At 35.2% G+C, this 25590-nt stretch overlaps 1 protein-coding gene across 31 annotated transcripts in view; it reads right to left on the reverse strand.

Annotated features, from left to right (window-relative positions):
• The window catches only part of RFX3 (regulatory factor X3), a 299451-nt gene that overhangs the window by 265574 nt on the left and 8287 nt on the right, over window positions 1-25590 (reverse strand). For 4 of the 31 annotated variants that reach the window (XM_028493915.1, XM_055087178.1, XM_055087175.1 and 1 more), the window contains exon 2: window positions 17740-17811. The exons of 26 other annotated variants lie outside the window; for them this stretch is intronic. In XM_028493915.1, coding sequence (XP_028349716.1) covers window positions 17740-17794 — 55 coding nt within the window. In that variant the 5' untranslated portion in view covers window positions 17795-17811. Of the gene's footprint in view, window positions 1-16725; window positions 16777-17739; window positions 17812-25590 lie in introns of those variants that run through there. One more of the 31 variants, XM_055087174.1, reaches the window with a different exon arrangement.

A 25590-nucleotide genomic window follows, 5' to 3' on the forward strand; every position in this document is an offset into this window, starting at 1 on the left:
AAATCATATGAACATCTCAATAGATGGAGAAGAAAGCTTTTGACAATATTTAACATACACTTATGATAAAAAAAAAAACTCTCAACAAGGTTGTACAGAAGAAGTGTATCTCAACATAATAAAAGCCATATGTAACAAGCCCACAGCTAAAATCACACTCAGCGGGGAAAAACTGAAAGCTTTTCCTCTAATGACCAAGACAAGGATGCCCGCTCTCACCACTTTTATTCAATATAGTATGAGAAGTCCTAGCCAGAGCAATTGAGGCAAGAAAAAAAATAAATAAAAGTCATCCAAGTTGAAAAGGAAGAAGTAAAACTGTCATTATTTGAGGACAGCATTATATATATATATATATATGGTCTAAAGACTCCACCAAAACATTGTTATGATTTTTAAAAGAATTCAGTAAAGTGGCAGGGTACAAAATCAACATACAAAAATGTGCTGTATTTCCATACATTAACAGTGAGCTATCTGAAAGAAAATTAAGAAAACAAAACCTTTACAATTGCATTAAGAAGAATAAAATACCTAGGAATAAATTCAAGAAAGGAACTGGAAGGCCTGTACACTGATAACTATCAATATAAGATACTGATGAAAGAAGTTGAATGAAGTACAAATAAATGGAAGGATATTTCATGCTAACAGACTAGAAGAAATAATATTGTTAAAATGTCCATATTACCTAAAGCAATGTACAGATTCAATGCAATCCCTATCAAAATACCAAAGGCATTTCTCGCAGAAACAGAACAAGCAATCTGAAAATTTGTATGAAACCACAAAAGACCCTGAATAGCCAAAGCAATCTACAGAAAGAAGACCAAAGCTGGAGGCATCATGCTCCCTGATTTCAAACGATATTACAAAGCCATAGTAATCCAAACAGTATGGTATTGGCATAAAAACAAACATATCGTTTAATGGAACAGAACAGAGAGCCCAGAAACAAACCCACCCACGTATAATTAATTTACAACAAAGGATGCAAGAATATACAGTGGGGAAAGGACAGTCTCTTTAATAAACTGTGTTGGGAAATCTGGACAGCCACATGCAAAAGAACGAAAACTAGACTACTATCTTACACCATACACAAATATTAACTCAAAATGGATTAAAAACTTAAATGTAGACCTGAAACCATAAAACTTTTAGAAGAAAACATGGACAATACGTTCCTTGACATCAGTCTTCGTGATGATTTTCTGGATCTGACTCCAAAAGCAAAGGCAACAAAAGCACAAATAAGCAAGTGGGACTACATAAACAAGAAGGATTCTGCGCAGCAAAGGAAACCATCAACAAAACGAAAAGGAAACCTACAGAATGGAAGAAAATATTTGTAAATCATATATCCAATAAGGGGTTAATGTCAAAAATATATAAACCACTCATACAACTCAACAGCTTAAAAAACCCATAAAACAATCAATCCAATGTTAAAATGGGCAGAGGTTGAATATACATTTTTCCAAAGAAGACATACAGATGGCCAACAGGCACATGAAAAAATGCTCAACATTGCTAGTCATCAGGGAAATGCAAATCAAACCCACAGTGAGATATCACCTCATACCTGTTAGAATGGCTATTACCAAAAAGACAAGAAATAACAACTGTTGGCAAGGATGTGGAGTAAAGTGAACTCTTATGTACTCTTAGTGGGAATGTAAATGGGTGCAGCCACTATAAAAAACAGCATGGAGGTTCCTCAAAAAATTAAAAATAGAACTACCATGTGATGCAACAATTCTACTTCTGAGTATTTAATCTGAGAAAAACAAAAACACTAACTTGAAAAGATATACACACACTATTTTTATTGCAGCATTATTTACAATAGCCAAGATACAGAAACAACCTAAGTGTCCATCAGTGGATGAATGGATAAAGAAAATGTTGTATGTATAAACAGTGGAATACTACTTGCTCATAAAAAAGAATGAAATCTTGCCACTTGCAAGAACATGGATGGACCTTGAGGGTATTATGCTAAGTGAAATAAGTCTGACAGAGAAAGAGACATACTGTATGACCTCATATGTGGAATCTAAAAAACAAAACAAATGAACAAGCAAAACTCATACAAAAAACAGGATGGTTGGTTGCCAAAGGGGAGGGGGATTGGAGGTGGACAAATGGGTGAAGTGGTCAAGAGGTACAAACTTGCAATTAAAGAATAAATAAGTCATGGAAATGTAATGTACAAATGGTGACTATAGTCAATAATGTGGTAGTGCATATTTGAAGGTTGCCAAGAGAGTAAATCTTAAAAGTTCTCATCACAAAGAGAAAAAAGAAAAAAGAAAAAAATTTTTGGTAACTTTGTATGGGACGGATGGTAACCAGACTTACTGTCCTGATAATTTTGCAGTGTATACAAATATCAAATCATTATATTGTACACCTAAAACTAATATGTTAGTTGTCAATTATACGTGAACAAATAATGTAATAAATATTTACTAATTTGAAAATGACAGAAATAAAACCACTGCATCTTATAATAGTCATAATTTTATGAAATATATCTAAATTTTCCAAGAAAAAACAATTTTATGAGAAGAGTGGCACCGTTTTACAGTTGAAACTTCTTTAACATATTGATTAATAGAAGACAATTGGCTTCTCAGGTCTACTTCGGCACTCAATTTGCTGTCTTGGTTGAAATATATGAAGTAAATGCAGCCACACATAGATACTTAGTTGAAAACGAAGGACTTCCTGGTGACCCCTGGGTTCCTCCACTCACACTTCGAGCAGCATTCATATACAGTATACATTATGCACAGAAGGCCCTAGTGCAAAAAGACCCTACCAATACTGAGAGTCTGGACTAGTCTGGTAGTTTAATTAGTTTTTCTCACCTAGCAATTATCTCAATATAAAGAATTCTAACTTTAGACTGCACTGAAAAGAAAGTTTATGCTATTTTGTGTGTGTATTTACATACATATATGTATGTAAATACACATGCATACATATTATATTTCCCAATTCAACAACTCAAAGTGCTAAGAATATCAAGGAAAAAATGATAACTATAAAGTAAAAACTTTATTTGCAGGAGAAAAAATTTTATGCAGAGAATATTTATGAAGCTCATGTATGAATCTTCACTGAGCTGGACATAATCTTCAATTAAGCATAAAAGGTAAAATTATCTTCTACATTTTCACAAGTGGACAATGGTAGCATATGTACAAGATGATAAATCAGAGTTACATATTCATTGATTTAAAAAAAATAGCTTCTGTGAGAAGAGAATTATATTTTGGTTAACTCTTAAATTTTAGATTTCCCAATTTAATGTTTTTAGCAATACTTCTTCAAACTGATATTGTTAAACAGTTTAACAATATAAGCACATACGTCATACTCAAGAAAACATCTGTTAATTTAAAATTCACAGAACTACAGGTAATAGCCCGTGGTTTTATCTGGCAAACTATATTCTTAACAGTAAGTGCTATTTTCCCTTGGCTCTAAGTATCACTGTAGCCTGGTATTCCTTTCCCTTTTAAAAATATCAAGGCAAAGTTAAGTATGTTCTGTACCTCCTTCTTTACTTACGCTTAGGCTGGAATTACCTTCTTCAAAGAACTGAAATAGGATAGCCATTGCCTAAACCAGTTTAATCCCACTAGCTACTTCAAACTATTATATTTCAAACCACGTCTATTCTTTTGCAAATATTATCTTCTCATTAAATTAAATGCCTTTGTGATCCCTTTAGCAACAACAGTACATATTAAAATTTGAACTATATTTTTAAAGTCAAGGGTGAGCATACTGAACATTTTTTCAAGGGCAGGCCAAAAAGTACCAAAGGTAATCAGATTTTTATGGGACTCCACTGTTGCTTTACTTTTCAGCAGAAGCTACTGATACTCATTTTCAGTTTTCTCTTATCAACAGTGTTAGGTGCTAACACAAGGCTGGGCAGTTTACTCACTTCTGCTCTTACAGTTTTGTACATGGAAGAAAAATTTGGAGAGAGGTCAAACGTTTAAATAATATAAGGATCACCATACATATTTACTAAAATAAATAAATTTGCCATCTTTATATTCTGCCCTTTGTCAGGGTAACTAGTATTTCATGTTTTAGTGTATATTTCTCTTATCAATTATTGCTCTGTAATCTTTAAAGATCCTGCCCCAATATTTGAATCTGTGAACAAGAGGGATTACTTTAGAAGTTTACTCTAAAGAATTCCTTCTAATACTGAAAATGACTTAATAAAATATATAGTACATAATATCCCTCTTTGAAAACCATTTTGTTTCTGATTATATCTAGTTCCATGTTACTATTTTCAACTGCCACCCTCTCCAGCAAAACCCTCATCACATTCTACCACAAGGAGTTAGCCAGAAAGATGACAATACTAGCTACCAGTATGAGTGCTAATTCTAGACTTTCATGCTACATTCTCTATAGGTGTATCTTGTTTTATCTTTCACCATATTTTCATTTTATAACACAACTGAGTATATAATATCCCCATATTTACATAAAAAAATCTGAGCTCAAAATAGTTAAAGAATTTAAGGATAATTAGCTAGCAAATGATAAAGCTAGGATTTGAACTCAGGTCTATTTTACTTTTCAGAAGACTAGGACTCACATCTTTCCCTAACAATTTTGCAAGTTGAAAAAGCTCATGCAACATGCATCAGATTTTTTTTTAAGCTAAAGACATAAGTAGTCATGGATATTTGTGTATGTGGAATTCACATAAGTGTCTCACATAACATAATTTGGGTCTTTGTGAAAATTTTACAGTTCCATTCAAGTACTACAACAGACTTCTACTAATACTGGGACAATCCTGACAAAAATCTATATTCAAGATTAGCTGAGGGAGGTGATCATCCCACAAATTTGCTTCATACTGAACCTGTTTTTTGTGTCTTCAAGAGTGAGCTGTGATTTCATACTCATAGGCTGAACTACAGTGCATACCCATGCTTCATGATGTAGAAGAGGATACAGTCGTTAACTATTAGAATGTGGGGCAGGGCAGGCTACCTAATTGCTCAACGACAATTCAGAATTTAGGCAGGACTGTTCTATAAAGTGCTATACAGTCACTATGTTAAAACAGAGATAGTAACTTCAGAAATATCATTGACAGTAAAAAGGACCACATAATAAATTATTCTCTAGAAAAGGAGACAATTCAATGTTGTACAAGTGATGCCTAAATTAAAGTATTAAACTCACTGTGGCTCTAGTGGGTTACTAATATTTCAGATATTGATAATCTAGTGGTAAAATTTCCAAACATTCTAGTCCTGCTTGGTAAAGGTAGTATTTACAATGAATTAGGATGCTAATTCAGCAGTTAGCAGAAAAATCTCTGGTGATGCCATGCTGATCCCTGGATCTATGACACCTCATAATAACCTCCTCTAATAGGAAGCTAGTATAATATTAGGTGGCTGTATTAAATAAAATATCTCAATGGGAAAATGTCATTGTGGGTAAGCTATTATTATAGAAATGCAAAAAATGCATGGCACTTAATCACTGATAAACATTTCTATCCAAAGAACATTTATTGTTAAAAAATAGTTTATACTGTACCATTTACTTGTTCTATGCCATGTGTTTAAGCAGTTGATTTTACCTTTAGCTACAACTGTGCATTTTCTAATCTTTTAGGGCAGCTGTCAAGTAATCAGAGTAAGCAGTGCCATTTTAATAAGGAAGTCTTTTAATGAAATATAATAGGTCACAAATACCTAATTTCTGCTCTTTACTGTAATTGCCAGTATGTACTACAACTGCCACTTTAACAATCTTTTCCAAATGCTGACACAAAAGATGAACAAATCAAGGGTATTAGCATGTGTGTATATTTACAGCTTATTGCTGTCAAAGGCTATAGTTCCACTCCAACTCCAGCAGCTATATGAGGATCTGTTTCTTTTGATGGAGGCATCCTGTTTCAGGTTGTGAATGTATCTGAATTAATCTCTTTTTCATGTCTATGTAAGCAAACACATACTAAAAGATACACAGGAGAAATGTTAACAAAGTTATAGCACAATACTACACCTTTAGGAATATCACAAAAACTCTCACTGTCACTGTGTAGGATTGTACATTTTACTACTTTATTCTTTCTTCTTCAATAAATTCTCTGCTCCACTGGTTATTAGTTCATAATTTCAAAAAACACTGTTTATATATAGTTCAAATAGTGTTTTCTTAGATAAATTTTTAAGTTTATTATAAGCATCAGTTTTATACACACATCCACTTAAACTGCATAGATAAAACTACAGAGTTGCTGCAAAATTAGAGGATCCCCAAAAGAGAGAAAGCACAAATATTATGATTTTTATTTTTAAAAAGCATTCATTACAACTATTTTGCTACAGTTCAGTTTTATGATTTAAAAGAAGTATTTTTAAAACATACTTCCCTGAAAACTCCTTTACATGACAATCCTTTTACTTTTTTGTTTTATTTTGAGCATACTACTTTTTTAATCGGTAGCTTTTTAAATTTGGTACTATTATTGCTATTTTAATACCAGAAGTCCTAGGTACAAACAGTAGTAGTTTTATAAGAAGTTTGCCCATTTTTGAAAGGCTAAGCTTCCCCAAATCAAACTAGCTTACTGTGAAAAGAAAACCATGACAACTGTTTGTACCTCCTGCTTTATTATTACATCCGGCCTGGTCACTCTTAGAAATTCAATCTATTATGGTTGCTAGGAGTCTGTTGCTGTGCAACCTAGAAGGGTATGCTGTGCTTTCAGGCTAAGGAGTGCTAATAAACCTGTAGGCTTCCCTCTATGGGTCTGACCACTGTGTTTAAAGGGCTTAATACTTTTCAAGAGTGATTGGACTACAATTCAAGACACATCCTATTAAAAACAAGTCACACTGAGAGATTCCTAACAAAGGGACAAAATGCTAAACATACACAAATATTCAAAATGTATCCTCAGAATCCCTAACTAATTTGGTAAAACAAACAAAGAACAGATTATGACCTACATTTCAATTACACCACCTACCATCCCCAAGATTTTATTTCCACATAGTCTCCTAATAGGTTATAATGGATATAAATGAAATGAGAAAGTTTCAAGAAAGAAAAAAAAGCACTATTAAGTACCTTCAAATTTGATTTAAAAAAAGACTGTGGTACTTATCTAAACTCCAACAGCAGAAAAATAAATTAAACCTAGGAACCCAGAAATCATGAAGTTAATTAGCAAAACTAAAAGCACCCGCCCACCACTACACACACACAAAAAAATCACTGAGAAACTGAAGAAATTCTAAATTTCATTTTATTATAAAACCAGATGATTTTTTTTATCCCTTTTGGTCAGTAATAATTTTATGTTAATTCTAAAATCTATTCTATCCTATCAGATGCATATTCTATAACTTCAAAGATTAACACTCAACAACTTACTCACATACATTCATTACAATTAGTACTACTCGAATGCAAATGAGAACAAAAGAGAAAAATAGTAGTCTATCAATAAAATACTGCTAAACAAATTATGTGAAACAGAATTTGAAAAGTGGGAAGAAAAGAGGACTTCCACCTTCTTTAAAAGAAGAAATTGTATTGACTTTTATTTAGCTATGTATGATAGGCCTTTCTCATAAAGTATTTAAATACAAAAATAGATGTTGGCCTACCATAAAATACCAAAGACCATACAGATAAATAAAAATAATATATGATTTTACAATAACCATCTTATCCAGAACTTTCCAAGGATATTTTGGCTATACTAATATTGCCCGTAACTTCTGAAAGTTAAAAATAAAATTTTTGAAAAGCCAAACAACATCTTTACATTCACAGCAACATTTAGCCCCTCTATCTAACTACTCTGAACTGGGAGCACTTTTTAAAATAATCTGTCAACTGCACTACCTTATTATTCGTTTTTAAAGAGCCATGAGCATCTGTTCTTCAACTGTTGTTTTTATTTCTTCTTCTCATTACATACCATAGGAAGCAGAATAAAGGAAATTAGCTATTTCTCTAAAACTACCAAGAAACAATAAACAGAGGAATGCGGAACAACTATCCCAAAAAGAAAGACAAAGAATTCAATAATAGGAGAGCTGAAGCACGCTGAGAGGTGCAAAGGCAGCATCTGAGCAAAGAACTGAGGTTGAGGCAGGAAGAGAATGGGTTGGTTAAGAAGGTTTAGAACTGAAACAACCTGTAAGTAAAGCCAAGCAGAGCAGAACAGAGCAAAAGGGGAAAGTGGACAGAAAGGATAATAAAGAGAGACAAGAATACAGAAGGAGAAGATTTGAAAGAAAATCTGCAGAAAGAAACATGAGGATTCATATTACAGCTGAGAAAAAAAGGAAGAAACACAAATATGAAAATTTTATATTCAATAATTGTATTTTCCTTGATCCATCCTTACTTCTTAAGAAGCCATGCAACAACTCAGAAAAGAAAATGTTCTTTAAAGATGCAGTGATTATCAGTAACAATTGTGATGCAACAAAACAAGTGATTAGTAACATTAAGATTCAACAATTTTGCAATAAAGTACTTTGAAAATTTTCAAATTCTCATTTAGGATAAGAAAAATTTAACTTAATTCTAAAATTGCAGGACCTAATATATGAAAACCTTTTTTAAGTAATGAAAATTGATTTTTGCAAACAAGAACAAAACATTAAAACACACACACTACATATATATACACAGGGTAGTCAATAAAGTCATTAAAGTCAGCTTCTACTTATGAGAATACCATTCACAGGGCCTGTGTCAGGCAAATGTGTTAATTTTAAAGCAGTTATTTAATAGTTGGTCAATTACTAGTATGTATTACATAATGCCAGAAGAATCTGCTCTGAAAGAATCAAAGTTCTAAACTGGCTACATTAATATTTAGGATCCTGTCAGGCACTATTAACTACAGGTCAATGGGGCAAAATAAAGAATAAAAATTTTTTTAAATGAGAATATTTTAGTAAGTGTTGCTGTTTACTGGGGTCTTGTGTCTTTAAAGTTACAAAGCCGCAATAATTATAAAATGTGGCTTCATTACAAGAAACCAGGAGCATGTAGGTACAGAGAATCATGTATTTATCTATGGAATTTGGCCTCTCTTTTGCACATTCCGGTTTGCTTGGATTTGCAACACCCTGTCACACTACATTAATTTCCATATACCACCCCCCACCAAAATCAAAGATCCTCAACAAAAGTTGCTGAATAAAACTGAAATCTGAATTTTTAAAAATTTCATAAGCATGTAACAAGAATTATAGGCTCCTTATAAATCACATCTAGGGTTGGTAGCCAATGTCTCACCGGTTAGAATTCTTTTTAGTAGTCATATCTTACCAATTATAAAGTGAAAAAAAATCATTATGAGAGCTCTAAATATATGGCTCTTCCTGCTTCTACCAGCTCCTTCCTACTGACAGAATACTTCCCAAAATATGTTTTTTCATAATTTTTCTATAATTTGTTTAGCCAAGGTCAAAAGGATGTTGATGTACAAAGGAAGAGTTTTTTTTAATATTAAAATCTGTAACAGGAATGTGATACAACACCTGATTGGAAGGGTGCTATCAGTTAAAAACTTGTTTTAAAGCCTCTTAAAAACTTTTACTTTTTAACTACTACTACTCACTTTTACCATTTAAAAACTTGAAAAAGGTATTGAATACATGGAAAAAAAGTAACTGGATCGACTGAATTTTGAAATGCATAATTGAGGATAATGAAAAAAGCATCTTGAAGTACATTCTATAAATCTGAGGGACAATTTCAGTTGCATCATATTGTAAATGCCAAAAACCTCAAAGACATATATTTCACAATTTTTCTGTGAAAGCAAATACATAGAAAATCTTTAGAAAACAATAAAAGAAACCATCTTTATAAAGAGATAAATGTTACTTTCTCACAAAGCACTAACAAACTGTCTTTGTAGAGTCTATGCTAAATTTGGAAGATAATATTTAATTCCAACTCAAAATCTGAGACCAGAAATATGAAAGTTCACAATTCAAAATTTTAAATGATACTTGTCTGGAAACTAACCTTTATTCTTTGCGTGATTTTTTTTTTCAGCCATCCCTCTATTCCCGAGAGGCGGGGAGATGACACAACACGGCCAAGCAGAGTAAAGGACTGGCAGTCTGAGCACAAGCCCGACTCAGCTGTGTTGGATCTCTTTCCATAGGTAAAGAGTAAGGGGAACAATAATGGAGTATTTGGGGAGTGAGGGGGTACAGCTGAAATAAGATTAACCACAAACTAACCATTAAAGCAGAGAGATGGGTACAAAGGAATTCATTTCATTATTTCATCATACAGTTCTATTTTTGTATATCTTTAAATTCTTCCTTAATGAAAAAGCTAGGGGGGAAAATATGAGGGCAGACTTGCCCTCCGAAGTCTTTTATAGAGCTCACATATTTTTTCATAAACACAGTGATGGTACAAAAAAGTGGTGATACTAAATTTGGCTTCTTTAATTTTTTAATTTATATTTTCAATGGCAAAAATAGCAGGTACTCAAGTTCAATAAACTCTGGACTACAGGCTGCTAAAATGTGGAAACATCTGACTCACTTCAGACACAAATGCCGGGGCAAATTTTCAAGTATAATCACTTAACCAGCCTTCAAGGAGGAAACCACGATTAGAAATAAATATTATATATATAGTTACATAAATTTCAAACAGAGAAATGTAGTTAAAGATTCCACAGCAATTTCTACTTCCTTAAACATGTTAAAAACATACCCATATTATATATATTACATATTTTGTACCATTTTTTTAGTATTCCAATATAGTACAATACCCTCAAATACTGTCAAACTGTACGTTTCATAATGGATGACAGGCACATAGTGTTGAATATTTGACACTGAATTGAAATGGAAAATACAATTTTGACATTAGTACACTGTAAACCTCATTCTAAAAATATCAGCATGACAATCTATTTGTCAAAATTACAGAATTCAAGACCTCCACTGCCTCCATTAGTAACTTTTATTTATCTAAATAATCTCACTTGTCTTTTTGCATATACAAAATTTTACAAAAAAATTCAATTCATAAATCCATGATAAGTTACGATTAAAGATGACTAGATAATGATAGATATCTATGCTATATAAACAATGACATTCTAGTTTCACATCTAAGACACTGAAGGGCATTTTGATCACAGAAACCACCAAATGCAAAGATTCTTTCTCCAGTTTGAATCGGCCATATAAGCAAACTGAGAGCATAACCAACAAACCAGCAGTTCGGCTAGTGTAATTTCTATTTGTCTATTAATTATGACTTTTTTTTACTTTTAACACTTCATGCATCAATTCTTTCCAATGTTTTAGGATATATTTTAGTGATAGTTACAGGTGTTTCAGAAGAACCTCCAACTTGTAAGCAGGTAGGGTGAACTTGAAGAAATGAATATCCCCTCTCCTCTCAAAAAAAACACAACACTAAGCTAAAAGTTTTCGAAAGAGATTCTTAATCTGCCTATTTCCTTATAGAAAACCATAGTTTTAGTCAATACACTTAAAAAGAATATATAAATGAAAAGGCTCTATGCTCAAAGGCATATAAAAATGATAAAAGGCAGCAAAGAGAAAGGCAGAAAGAAAAATAAGGACAGATGTAAATAATTAGGACTCTTTTGTACAGAAGGAAGGCTAGCACCAATCAAGGCATCAATATAAATACATAAACCCACATTTGAAGAAATATACAAAACTTACCTCTGTAAGACTTTGTTCAAATGTCACCTTCTCTTTAAGTTCTTCCTAATTATCCTATTTAAAATTACAATTTCCTCCACCCTCATCACCTACACTCTCTATACCCCTTCTTTCTTTATTTTTTTCCATAGCATTTATAACCATCTATTATAACACTCATTTACTTTCTCTCTCCCTCATCTCCAATGGTTTCAATGTAAACTCCTCTACAGCAGAGACCTGATCAATTTTGTTCACTGTTGTATCCTCCACAGCATTCCACTGCTTGGCCCATATTGTAGGTGCCAATATTTGCTCAATAAATAATTGAAGATTATTACAAAAAGTGATAACGAACTTGTACACCTAAAGTGATTCTAGAAATTGAAGGGAATCCCCTAAGTCTGAAGAGAGGTCAAGATGACTTCATAACTGATAGTAAATTCACCAAACTTCACCTCAAGAGATGGTACAGAATGAAAATACATTGATTTTAAACAGAGCTTATGCAGGGGCTTCCCTGGTGGCGCAGTGGTTGAGAGTCCGCCTGCCGGTGCAGGGCACACGGGTTCATGCCCAGGTCCGGGAGGATCCCGCATGCCGCGGAGCGGCTGGGCCCGTGGGCCGTGGCCGCTGGGCCTGCGCGTCCGGAGCCTGTGCTCCGCAACGGGAGAGGCCACAGCAGTGAGAGGCCCGCATACCAAAAAAAAAAAAGAGCTTATGCAATCTTGAGAAAGAAAAACAGAGCTGGAGGAATCAGGCTCCCTGACTTCAGACTATACTACAAAGCTACAGTAATCAAGACAGTATGGTACTGGCACAAAAACAGAAATATAGATCAATGGAACAGGATAGAAAGCCCAGAGATAAACCCACACACATATGGTCACCTTATCTTTGATAAAGGAGGGAAGGATATACAGTGGAGAAAAGACAGCCTCTTCAATAAGTGGTGCTGGGAAAACTGGACAGCTACATGTAAAAGTATGAAATTAGAACAATCCCTAACACCACACACAAGCCATCGACAGATGAATGGATAAAGAAGATGTGGCACATATATACAATGGAATATTACTCAGCCATAAAAAGAAATGAAATTGAGTTACTGGTAGTGAGGTGGATGGACCTAGAGTCTGTTATACAGAGTGAAGTCAGAAAGAGAAAAACAAATACTATATGCTAACACATATACATGGAATCTAGAAAAAAAAAACAGTTCTGAAGAACCTAGGGGCAGGACAGGAATAAAGATGCAGACATAGAGAATGGACTTAGGACATGGGGAGGGGTAAGGGTAAGCTGGGACGAAGTGAGAGACTGGCATGGACATATATCCACTACCAAATGTAAAATAGATAGCTAGTGGGAAGCTGCTGCATAGCACAGGGAGATCAGCTCAGTGCCTTGTGTCCACCTAGAGGAGTGGGATAGGGAGGGTGGGAGGGAGGGAGATGCAAGAGGGAAGAGATATGGGGATGTATGTATATGTATAACTGATTCACTTTGTTATAAAGCAGAAACTAACATACCATTGTAAAGCAATTATACTCCAATAAAGATGTTAAAAAAAAAAAGAGGGAGGAGATATGGGGATGTATGTATATGCATAGCTGATTCAATTTGTTATACAGCAAAAAGTTAACACACCATTGTAAAGCAATTATCCTCCAATAAAGATGTTAAAAAATTTTTTTTAATAAATAAATAAGAGCTTATGGATTTATGGATGACAGCTCCATATTAAAAAAAAAACAAAACATTCTTCAGGGTAAAGTCTCTGTAGTAGACATCAAAGCAAGTTCTACCTTTCCATAGTGCAACCCTTGGTGGAACAGCACAAGTGAAACCACAGATCTGACTACTGTAACAATTCCACTCTGATACCACTAAGTGCCTTGGTATTACCTTGGAACTCATGCCCTAATTCTGCACTTTGTGGACATCCCAATAGGAACAGTTGAAGGTAGGAAACAAAAGGAGAAACTAAAGAGTTTGGGGGTATCTGAAGTAGCCCCCCTCCCAAAAAAGTTCTCATAATGCCCCCCATGTCTCTCCCATATTAAGTAGCATTAGGAATTTCCACACTCTGCCAGAACCAAAAAATAGGAAGAAGGTACTGAATCCTAAAAGGGACTCTCCAAGTTCTGAAACTAAGAAATTAGTCTTGTCAGACACTAAGGAAATTCCAGGCAAGTCTGAAATTTCACACACACACACACATATACACACACACGTGTGTATATGTGTGTGTGTGTATAAAATGCAAATACAGATACAGAGTTAGGTAACAATATGTCATTTGAAAGGTAAGAGGAAAACAGTCCCTGATTAGGTCAGCCCAAATCTACTCCCTGATAGATGATGCTAATTTGAAGAAATATCAAAAACTCATGAAATCATTTAATTCATTCCATTAAATCCATTTTAAAAAACAGGAAGTTAAAAAATCCATTTGGAATAATAGAACTGCATTGCTCAAATGGTCATTATAAAATCAGGGCTAGACAAAGTTATAAAATGGATAAATGTGTTTTATATATAACTTGATTAGAGATAAACAATCTGAGGCTTAATCAATAATTATTCATTGATTGCTTCTACTAGGAAAGGCCACTGGGTTTTGTGCTGAGTTCCAAAACCTATCGTGGGGGCTTCCCTGGTGGCGCAGTGGTTGAGAATCTGCCTGCCAATGCAGGGGACACGGGTTCGAGCCCTGGTCTGGGAAGATCGCACATGCTACGGAGCAAACTAGGCCCGTGAGCCACAACTACTGAGCCTGCGCGTCTGGAGCCTGTGCTCCGCAACAAGAGAGGCCGCGACAGTGAGAGGCCCGCGCACCGCGATGAAGAGTGGCCCCCGCTTGCCACAATTAGAGAAAGCCCTTGCACAGAAACTAAGACCCAATACAGCCATAAATAAATAAATAAAATTTAAAAAAAAAAAAAACCTATTGTGTAGTCATTTGCCCTTTGGAAGCTTACAAACAATTTGGAAAGATCAAACATTTACAGCCATAAATCTAAATCATAATTAGCTATCAATAGCTGTGTTAATAAGAAATTCATTAAAAGTAAACCCATCAAGTTAGGGACCACTCTAAGTTTAGGAGAGATGAATTTAAGCAGGGTGGGGAACACATTTTAAATAGAATAAACGATGAGACCCAAGTAACAGAAGAGAAAGGACAAGGCAGAATTCAGGTGACTATAGAGAAGTAACAGCAACTACCACTGACTAAGCACTTGCATGTCAGACACAGTGCTATTTGCCTATGTTATCTAATCTAATTTTTTGAAACAGTATTTTAAGTAATCTGCCTAAGGTTAAACTACTAATCAGTAGCAGAACTGGAATTCAAACCCAGGGTTGTTCACTCTGAAGTTCATGCTTTTAATCAATTACACAATATCAAAAGCCAGGCTGGCCAGAAAAGAGAAGTTACAGAGCAGAATGGTGAAATATAAATCTGAAAATGTACCCTAGACTATAAGCTTCCTAATAACAAAGGCTATGGTCACTCAATAAATATTTCTTAAATAATTCTGACGAATAGGCAATAAGGAATCCTGAAAGATTGTGACCCCCAAAACATAAAACTCTAGGCTATTTGAAAACCTCCAAAGTACCTCCTTTTTAGAGGATTCTATTAATCCATATTTAGAAACAGTTTTATTAAAAATTTATCCAGATTATAAATTCATACGATATTAAGACCACACACCATGTTTTAGATTCTTCCTCTTTATATCCAACAAATACAGCAGTCTAGTATTTAGTAACTGGTAACTCAACTTCTATATTCAAACCTCAGTTTAGACTTCCAAGTATTTAGCATTTTCTTTTCATCTGAATTATTTGTATTTTCTGTTCCATTTCATGGGCCAGTAGGTGTTCTGGCAAATCAGGAATATAGTTAAGTCTAAAAGTAAATGATTCGGATCCCTCCCCACCCACGCCCCAAAACAAAACCCCTTTTCTTTAGTTGACAAAAAGCAAAATTGATTTAATGCACTGCATTCTGATTCTCTCTGAATTCTCATTAAATTTAAAAAATAAAACCATTAAGATTGGGACTTCCCTGGTGGTACAGTGGTTAAGAATCCATCTTCCAATGCGGAGGATGCCAGTTCGATCCCTGGTCGGAGAACTAGGATCCCACATGCCCTGGGGCAACTAAGCCCGCGCGCGAGTGCCATAACTACTGAGCCCGCATGCTCTGGAGCCCGTCCACCACAACTAGAGAGAAGCCCATGCGTCTTAACGACAGATCCCGCATGCCACAACTAAGACCCGTCGCAGGCAAATAAATAAAACACAAACAAACAAAAATTAAGATTAAGAATGAGTAACTTCCAGGCAAAAATGCAAGAGCTAACTAATATTTCATCATACCTTTGTTTATCATAGTTCCTTTTTTATTGAAGGTGAGGAGAAATCCAAGGGGAACAGTTTTACAAGAAAGGTTTGTCCATGGAGATTTACCTTGTTAAGAGCGAAAGACAAATGGTTTTCCCCTATAGGAAACCTACTCTTGTTTTATATAAATGTATCCTTTGGTACCACAAATGAAGCTGGTAAGAGCATCAGATTACTGCTAGAAAGTTCAGTTATTTGTCATTTTCTTGTTCTCTCTGAGGTGGATTATTTCAAATAATCAACAGGGTTAGTGCTCAAATGATAAAGGTCATCTTTATCACAAAACAGGATACCGAAACTAAGTTCAAACCTGACCTCATAGGTTTACTTCCAATTCTAACACACACACACAGAGAAAAATAAGACAAAATCTTCGTAATTACTTATTCCTGCCACAGTCTCATACTATTAATCAGTAAACAATATATCCTTCCAAAAACTCAGATTAAGAAAATAAGAAGTCATATAATAGCATGACTACTGGTATTGCTTCTGGTTGCTATGGAATAAAGGGCAGTCCCTTCACATTCTCATTCGTTGGTTCTCTTACTTAAGAGTGCTGCAGCACCTTTAAATCCCAGCCAGGCAAGTCTCAGCTTGTATGACCAATATCAGCTGCCAGTAATTTTACTTTTGCTCCTCAAGAGAGTGACCTACAGGAACAAATATTTCAATTTTTATAATTAAAAATTCAATGAATTTTTACAACAATCTTTAGAATGATTAGAATCGTCTTTACCCTCAGCAAATTATGACATATTATCACTAACACCCAGCAAGGGGAAATACGAACGATAGGGGTTACAAATCTACTATTTTCTTTTTTAAAAAAAAAAACAAGCAAGTATGGTACTTCCCCTTAATGTACAGCCTATTTAAAATTTTGGAAAAAAAATTTTAATTGCATTTCTATATCATTTTAAAATAAAGCAATTAAATAATGACCTATATACAAAAATTATAGTTGAAAGATGATAAAAATTAAGATATTTATTCAAATATTGAATACAGAATCATAAAACTTTACTTTTTCTAGGAAAAATATGGAGCTCAAACTCTAGATAAAATAAGCAAGTAGAGTGAATACTTACGGCAGCACATTTGCACTGTCCGCCTTTAAGCAAAGGTTTTCACCAGCTATGATATATACCGTAAGAACACTGGTCGAGGAGTGAGGAGCCTAGGGCTCAACAACCCCAGCTCTGATAAATGCTGTATGTCCAAGTCACTTAACCTCCGTTTTCTTTCACATAAATGGGGGTTGGGGGAGTTAAACGAGATAACCTCCAAAGTCTGTTCCAACTTAAAAATTCTGTTTCTAAAATAAAACGTCCTAATTATGTCTCTACTGGAATCTATATATTTGCGCCATTTGGAAGCATGTTTAACTCTAGCAACAGACCTTTTTACCTCTTTAATCTCTACTCCAGCATCCTGGCTACCCCTTTTGGTCAGCTGTGCAGATCAGATATAGTAAAGGGGCAGAAAAATATGGCCGTAGAATAGTTAAGTACAAACAGGGATAAAGGCTGAAGTTGGGTCCCTAAGGAAAGAAGACACTCACTATAGGTGGCTTGAGGCTCCAGCTCCAGCTTCAGACTCAAAAGCATAGCTGCCATGCAAACAGGGTCAGGTTCTAAAATACAAGTCAATCCTTTGATAAAGCTTTCCTTCACATGGTGTTCTTCCAAATTAGAACATTAAGTTGTTTGCTATTGGGGAGTTACTCCAATACAGAATAAGTAGAGCAATATAATCTACCCACAAACAAATTAAAAGAATGATGTACAAAATATTAATCCCTTTCACCTCTGGGAGGTATATATCAAGACAGTTGTTTTCCTGCATCCTGCAAACAAGGGCTGCAGCCCTTGTGCTTGATCCCTCTTTTAATGATAGGTCAGATTTCAAGTAGAAGACCCTGGAATTACTAAACAAAAGACTTGACCAACAAATGAGAACAAACTTCCTGATTTACAAATGCTGTGCTGAGAAGAAACAACAAGAAGATCAACCACTCTTAAATACTTTGTTTTACATATAATGTAAGCACTGTTTCAAGGCTACATTGAGTCTGTTCTTAACATTAGACTTAAATTTTTTCAGGACAATGTAGAACAAAATAGGATTCAAGTTTATTTCAATAAACTAATTATTTCAAATTATATAGCTTTAAGAACAACAGAACGTAATAATCCTTAGGTCTGTGTGATGGACACATAAGGGTTCACTATACTATTCTATACTCTTCACTGTTAGTTTTAAAAGTTTTAAAAAAAGAAAGTTTTAAGAATATATACATTTATGGTACACAGTTTTTCACTATATATTGGCTTCCCATATGTAAACTGCTTTAGATATCAGATAAGCTAATCAGATACTCTAATTGAATATATTAACTTTCTATACTAATATATAACTTTGTAACAATAAAATAATTACAAGAAAACTCTGATACAACATCTCAGTTTAATTCTTTTCTATATACAACATTAATAGTGAAATCCCATACAATAATAGTCAAAGGTCCCAGAGCTTTACTGTAAATATTTCAGACAAAAAAAGTAATGTAGTGTCCATAAGAAACTTAAGTATAATCTGTTTCTCCTCTTCCCCTATTCGTTAAAATCAAGGCAAAAAAGTAAATGATTATTCACCCAACAAATTTTCTCACCATTCATACTCTGATTTATCCATCTCACCTAATTTTTAATCTTTATTTCAAAATTTTCTAATTTCATCTAACTGCATTTTCAAGGTCTCTTCCTATCCTTTGTTTTTACCCTTGATTCCTAAATATCATCTCCATCATTTCTGCCTTCTAAAATTTGAAATCTTAAAAAATACGTCCACATAGCTGAGAATATATAATTTCGTATCAAATACCTAATTTCTCTCTTTTCTTTCAAAATAGTCCTTAACACCCAATAGAAAGCTGAGCCATTTCAGGATTCCTAAATTAACCAAAATAGTACTGGCACTAAATACACATTGATATAAATCCTTTAATTCCTCATTCAAAAGTAAAGCTAAAGAACAATGATGTAGGCCTTCCCTGGTGGCGCAGTGGTTGAGAGTCTGCCTGCCGATGCAGGGGACACGGGTTCATGCCCCGGTCCGGGAAGATCCCACATGCCGCAGAGCGGCTGGGCCCGTGAGCCATGGCCGCTGAGCCCGCGCGTCCGGAGCCTGTGCTCCACAACGGGAGAGGCCACGACAGTGAGAGGCCCGCGTACCACAAAAAAAAAAACAATGATGTAATACTACAAGCTTATAGACTAACATATCCAATTATTTCTTATGCCTCTGCTAGAACGTTTTTGAATATTAGAAATAATGTTATTAATTGTAGTGGTAATATTACTAAGTATGCTTAATATGGCAAAATTAATTTCTTATGTAGACCCTAACATCACCCTTCTTTTTCTCTATACTGTACTAACCATTATTCGTACTCTAATTTTTCCAACTATATGATCCTGCCCCAGCTTACCCTCATCTTACCCCATTCCTTCAGATTAAGGTGTTGTTCTAGGCATGCGGTGTCATCTATTAGCATTCTTTCTAAGGTTTGTAAACCAAAGGGTAAGCTGGAGCTTCCAAAGCTCACGGACAATGCATTACACAAGACTGTGCTACAGGATTTAGGAAATTCCAGACAGCTGTGTAAATTAACAAAAATGCAATATCATAGCGAGGTTTATATTATCCAAGAAAGATGCCTTTATTTTAAAGTTTATCAAGGACAGCATGACTGCAGGTGAGTGACATATCAGGATCACTATAATGACCTCCTCCCACAAATGACTTTGATTTTCATCTCATTCCATGGTCACTGGCATTTCTAACAAGACCAGTAAACACTCAGGTAAATCTAACCCAATCAAAATATTAAAATACATCACCTCCCAATTTCAAAGATAAAACCCACTTACTTCCAAACCATATGGCTCTCAAACCTCTGGTGAAATATAAATCCACATCTATTATACAGTTCCACTCATTCAACATTATTTAAAAGGTTTTAAATTTCAAAACTCGGCAGACTTCTAAAAATAAAAGCATAGATCAAATGTTGATCCAGCAGCACAATATCTTAACCTACTATAATCAGAATTACAATTTTTGCCTTTAATAACTTAATTCAATTTCAGCATTCATGGCCTTTGTTAACTAAAGGTAGCCTCTAAATATCACCGTATAATGTGAGGCACCATTAAAAATCGTTCCCCAAATCACAGGAAGGTCATTCAAAGAACTTAAGTCAAACATTTCCCCTAATTTTCTTTGCCTCAACAAAAGAGCACTGGAGTAGTTCCTAGATAGGTAGAATGCGGAAACCAGTGAGCAAAAGGAGTGTTGACAGAAGTTCTGAAGTACCAATTAAAATGACTTTCTAAAGGTCTATGCACAAACACACACATATACACAAAACACTATATATAAGATAAAATCCATTTTTCTTAATATAAGTACACTCTAAAAATATAAAGTGACTTTTTAAACAAAACATGTTTTGAAATGTCCTTTAGAAGCATGCAATGTGATTATGTTACATGATCGAAACAAAGAACCTAACTTTATCTGGTGCCTGTATATCAATATTTCATGCTGGGCTTTCATCGTGGTACATCAAAATATGCATTTAGTTAAGATGGTAAAAGTGATTTTCAGATCACTAATATAATATCTTTTCATGTGTTTTTTTTTAATGACCCTTATGCTGACACTTCATTAAAACTCATCTCCAAGATTGTCATCAGAAATAACCAGATGTCAATCAGTGAAAGCCTGATGTGACAGATTACACCCTTTGGTTCTTTAAAATGTCAGCCTCAATAGGAATAGGGGAAAAACCTAAGTTCTATTGCAAAAAATATATCCACAAAACAATCCACCCAAAGCAAAATGTAGAGAAGTGGATTTAAAGCATCATTTCTGTTATCTAGCACACAAACTAGATTTTCTCACTACTGTCTTCTACCTTTCTAAATCTGAGCATGACTAAATCACAATATAGGCTCTTTAAAAGAGAAAGATATTATTGTACACCAATATACTAAGGGATAGACATATACAGATACAGTCACTCTTTAGGAAAAAAGGAATCACAGACAAATAAGAAGTAATAAAATGCCTATCCTCACAAAAGTGTGTGTACTCTGCATAATACTACAACAGGAAAAGGAAATAGATCTGGAAGACATACTGGATCACCTGAGTCATTTCTGTTTCTCCCCTCCCTATGCCCTGCAATCCCCACCCCAACCTCTATTTCCACCAAAACTTCACAGTCCAGGAAAACAAACTGGATAGAGTATGCAATGCACAAGTATTCAACAATGGAAACAGGATATGATTTCTAAATGTATCTCCCTCTTCCTGCCCCTCCTCCAGCAACCCTCCCTCACCACCCCCAAAACTAAAGCATGGAAGAGAGAAATTTAAGTGACTAGCAAAGGGTTTCTAAAATGGTTTTGCACATTAAGATAAACTATGCTGATTGAGACTGAAGAGGGCCAGATGCATTTTTAAGGATGATAGTTTTATACTGAAATGTATAAAGCCATCAATCATTCAGATCTGTAGTTCAGAAACTTGAATACGATTATATCAATAAAAATAGCATTCTAAAATAATTTTAAAAGCAACAATTACAATTAATCTCTCATACACTCCTTATTAAACTGGTAAAAGAGGTGAGGTGAGATAGAGCAGAACATAAGACTTATCTTGAACTAACGCAAAAATACTTCCTTTCACAGCATGCAATCCTCTAAAATCTTGTAAGTGCACTTGTCAAATTAACATTAAAGTACTGAGCAAAATAAGTCAGACAGAGAAAGACAAATACCACAAGATATTGCTTATATGTGGAATCTAAAAACAATGGTACAAATGAACTCATTTACAAAACAGAAATAGAGCCACCAATGTAGAAGAGAAACTTATGGTTACCAGTGGGGAAAAGAAGGGATTGACATACACACTACTATATATAAAACAGATAACTAATAACGACCTACTGTATAGCACAGGGAACTCCACTCAATATTCTGTAATGATCTATATGGGAAAAGAATCTAAAAAAAGAGTGGATATATGTATAACTGATTCACCCTACAGTATACCTGAAAGTAACACATCATTGTAAATCAACTATACTCCAATAAAATTTTTTTAAGTTATGAAAATGCATACCTCTTGACCAAAAGACACAATTTTTCTGCCACCAAACCTAAATTTTAAAAATGCTATCCAAGTATAAACAATATTCAGAAAAATGAAAAGCAGCAATTATTGCCAATGGAAAACTACAAAAGAATACTAGTGTGGAAGATGGCAATGCTCCCCACAGCAGGGCCCCAAAGTAGTCCAAAAGCCCTCAGAATCTGCCCGACTCCTTGACAGGATTTTAACTCTTTTCAAAACTAGCTGAATAGCATGAAGGGAAGAAAAAAGTCAAGGCTTTAATAACTGGGGAAGAAATGTTTAAAAATGAGATCAACAGAAATTAATTTTTCTTGCTTCTAATGACAGAGAGAGAGAGAGAGAGGAGCTCGCAGAGGCTTGGGTTCCTCACCACCCCACCCCGCTTTCTCTGTTAATTTGCCTATCCACATACTTGGGAAATTACGTCCTGTTTTAAATACCTCACTGGGGAGCAACAGGCAGGAGCCCCAACTGTCAGACACTTGTCTGGCACACAGACATAGAGGAGCTGGCGCAGCAGGAGCTCAAGCTGTGAGACTCAGCTAATTCCTCTGTGGGTGAGAACATCAGGGCACTTGGCCATAGCTCCCTACAGGGGCCACTGAAATGGTGGAAGCTTCTGAGACTGTGACATAGGTATGGCCATTATGCTAGACCCAGGCTCTGGGTTTTCTTTCTTTGTTGTTCTTATCAGAAGAAACAATAGGCAAGCAAAATGCCATCAGTGAAGGAAACACCAATTCCAGGCTCCATGTTATTGGCATGTTTCCCTTTTTCCACACCAATCTCACCATGGAATCATAGACTATTAGTGCTGGAAAGGGCTTCAGCGATCACATAGCACTACTGCTTCATTTTACAAATGGAGAAACTGAGACCTAGGAGGTTTAAGTGACTAGCTTAAGGTTTTTCACTTAGTGGCAGACTGAGTACCAGAACAGAAGCTTTTTTTCTCCTCTTTACTCTTCTTTGGCTGGCACTTGTGAAGACCTTTATTTCTTAGCCCAGTCACCCTCTCTCTTTTCTCCTTCCACATCACCTCTCAATTTAGGTCTCCTCTCAGCAACTAATGTACTTTCATTTTCAGGCCAGCTGCCTCACTCTTAGCTTTCCTGGGCTCAGCTCCTATTATCCCTTGCCCATTTTTGCCTAAACAGGAAGACCTCTCGTAATCTTGACCAGGCACTGTAAAGTAAAGGCAAGCAATACTGACTGGGTATTACAGCTTCTAATAAAAGTAGTGAGAAAGAAGAATCCAGGAGTTAAAAGTCAGCAATGGGCAGGCACAAGTAACTGCACAAACACAATATTTTGGGACTAGACAAGAGATTTAACCTAAAGTGCTCAGCCAGAGGCCAATACATAGCCGGGAGTAGGAAGGGAAACTCGTGGAGCATAATTATGCTCAGGTTACATCATTAGTGGAAGAAGGATACGTATTTGTTCATGAGGGCAGTCAGATGGATAGAAATTGTAAGAAGATAATGGATGATTAAAAACGGTTAAGAATGATATATAACCTTACCACCTAATAAGTCACATTTCCTAGCCTTTTTCCAAAAGTTCCCTTTAAAACGTGTGTCAGATTCACTGGAGAACGGAAGCAGAGGAGATGGCTGAGCTGAGAGTCTGCATACTTTTTATGTTGGGACTAATTATCTATAAAAATAATGTAAAAGGAATCATATAATTAATTGAACATTTAACAGGAGTAGGAGGATGGGAGCAGGTAAGATGAGGGAGACAAGCAAAAAGCCTGTACAATACACAATGCTTCAGCAAAAAAGATGACACACGGTATCAGATAAATTTTCAATTGTAATGTATAAACCACATTTCCACTTTGAGAAAGATCGGGCTATTTAGATCACTGTAAAATGAGAAAAACATTTCATTCTTAGTCAAAATGCTTAGACAAATAGAAATACAGCAAATTACTGAATAGTAACTTTAGATACAGCAGTCAACTAAAATGATTCTTTCAACATCTTTAATGCCCTAACAAAGGGAACCAAAGGCGTTATTTTTCCACTATTATTTCATATTATATGTTTTACTGAATAACATTCTTGAGGTTACTTTATACCTCAAGATTGGGGTTGGCAAATTCTTCTAAAATTACTTATTACTACAGGTAAACAAATGGTGACCTCACATTTTTCTACTGTTAGTAAAATAACGATTCTAAGCAGTGCATATAAATTGGAATAATTCCTTGATGATCTCACCTTTATACAACTATTGTCATTATTATATATTAATGACTGGATTTTGTAAAAAGTTTATAAATAGGGCTCAAAATGTTTTCAAATGAATTCATGTATAATAGATGTGAAAAGGAAAAAATCAATTGGACAATGAAATGGACAATGGGAAGTGTTAAGAGTTTATGAAATGTTACATCATTAATTCTCAGTCTGAGATCCCTAGACCAGGAGAGTTATGCAAACATAAAAAGAATCCGTTACAATAAGGTTGCAAAGTAAAACTAAAACACAACTTTGGGCTAGCACCCTATTAATTCAGTGTAATAACAAGACTGGTTATCAAATGATAATCCCAACCTACAGTTGATAGCTTCATGTCTTTTATTTTTTAAAGGGTGGAAGACGGAATAATTATTTAATGAATGTAGATCAGTGGGCAAAATCTTTCAAAACTTAGGACCCACTGGGAAGTAGATGGTCAGAAGTGTATTAAAAGGATTCTTAAGGCTTCCCTGGTGGCGCAGTGGTTGAGAGTCCGCCTGCCGATGCAGGGGACACGGGATCGTGCCCAGGTCTGGGAGGATCCCACATGCCGCGGAGCCGCTAGGCCCGTGGGCCATGGCCGCTGAGCCTGTGTGTCCCGAGCCTGTGCGGCTAGGCCCGTGAGCCATGGCCGCTGAGCCTGCGCGTCCGGAGCCTGTGCTCCGCAACTGGAGAGGCCACAACAGCGAGAGAGGCCCGCGTACCGCAAAAAAAACCACAAACAAACAAAAAAGGATTCTTAGATAGCAAAAAAATTAGACTGGGTATCTTCTCAGTATTCCCTAAGAACCAACATGTATTGAGCATGTATTCCATGTCAAATACTGAGCAAAGCACATTACATTAGCTCCTTTACTCTTCACAAATCTCCATAAGGCAGATTAAGGCTGATCTATTTTTCAGATGAGAAAACTGAGGCTAAATGAAGCTAAACAACCTGTCCAAGGTTCCAT

Source organism: Physeter macrocephalus, chromosome 9 (genome assembly GCF_002837175.3).
Source record: "Physeter macrocephalus isolate SW-GA chromosome 9, ASM283717v5, whole genome shotgun sequence".
Classification (NCBI taxonomy): Eukaryota; Metazoa; Chordata; class Mammalia; order Artiodactyla; family Physeteridae; genus Physeter; species Physeter macrocephalus.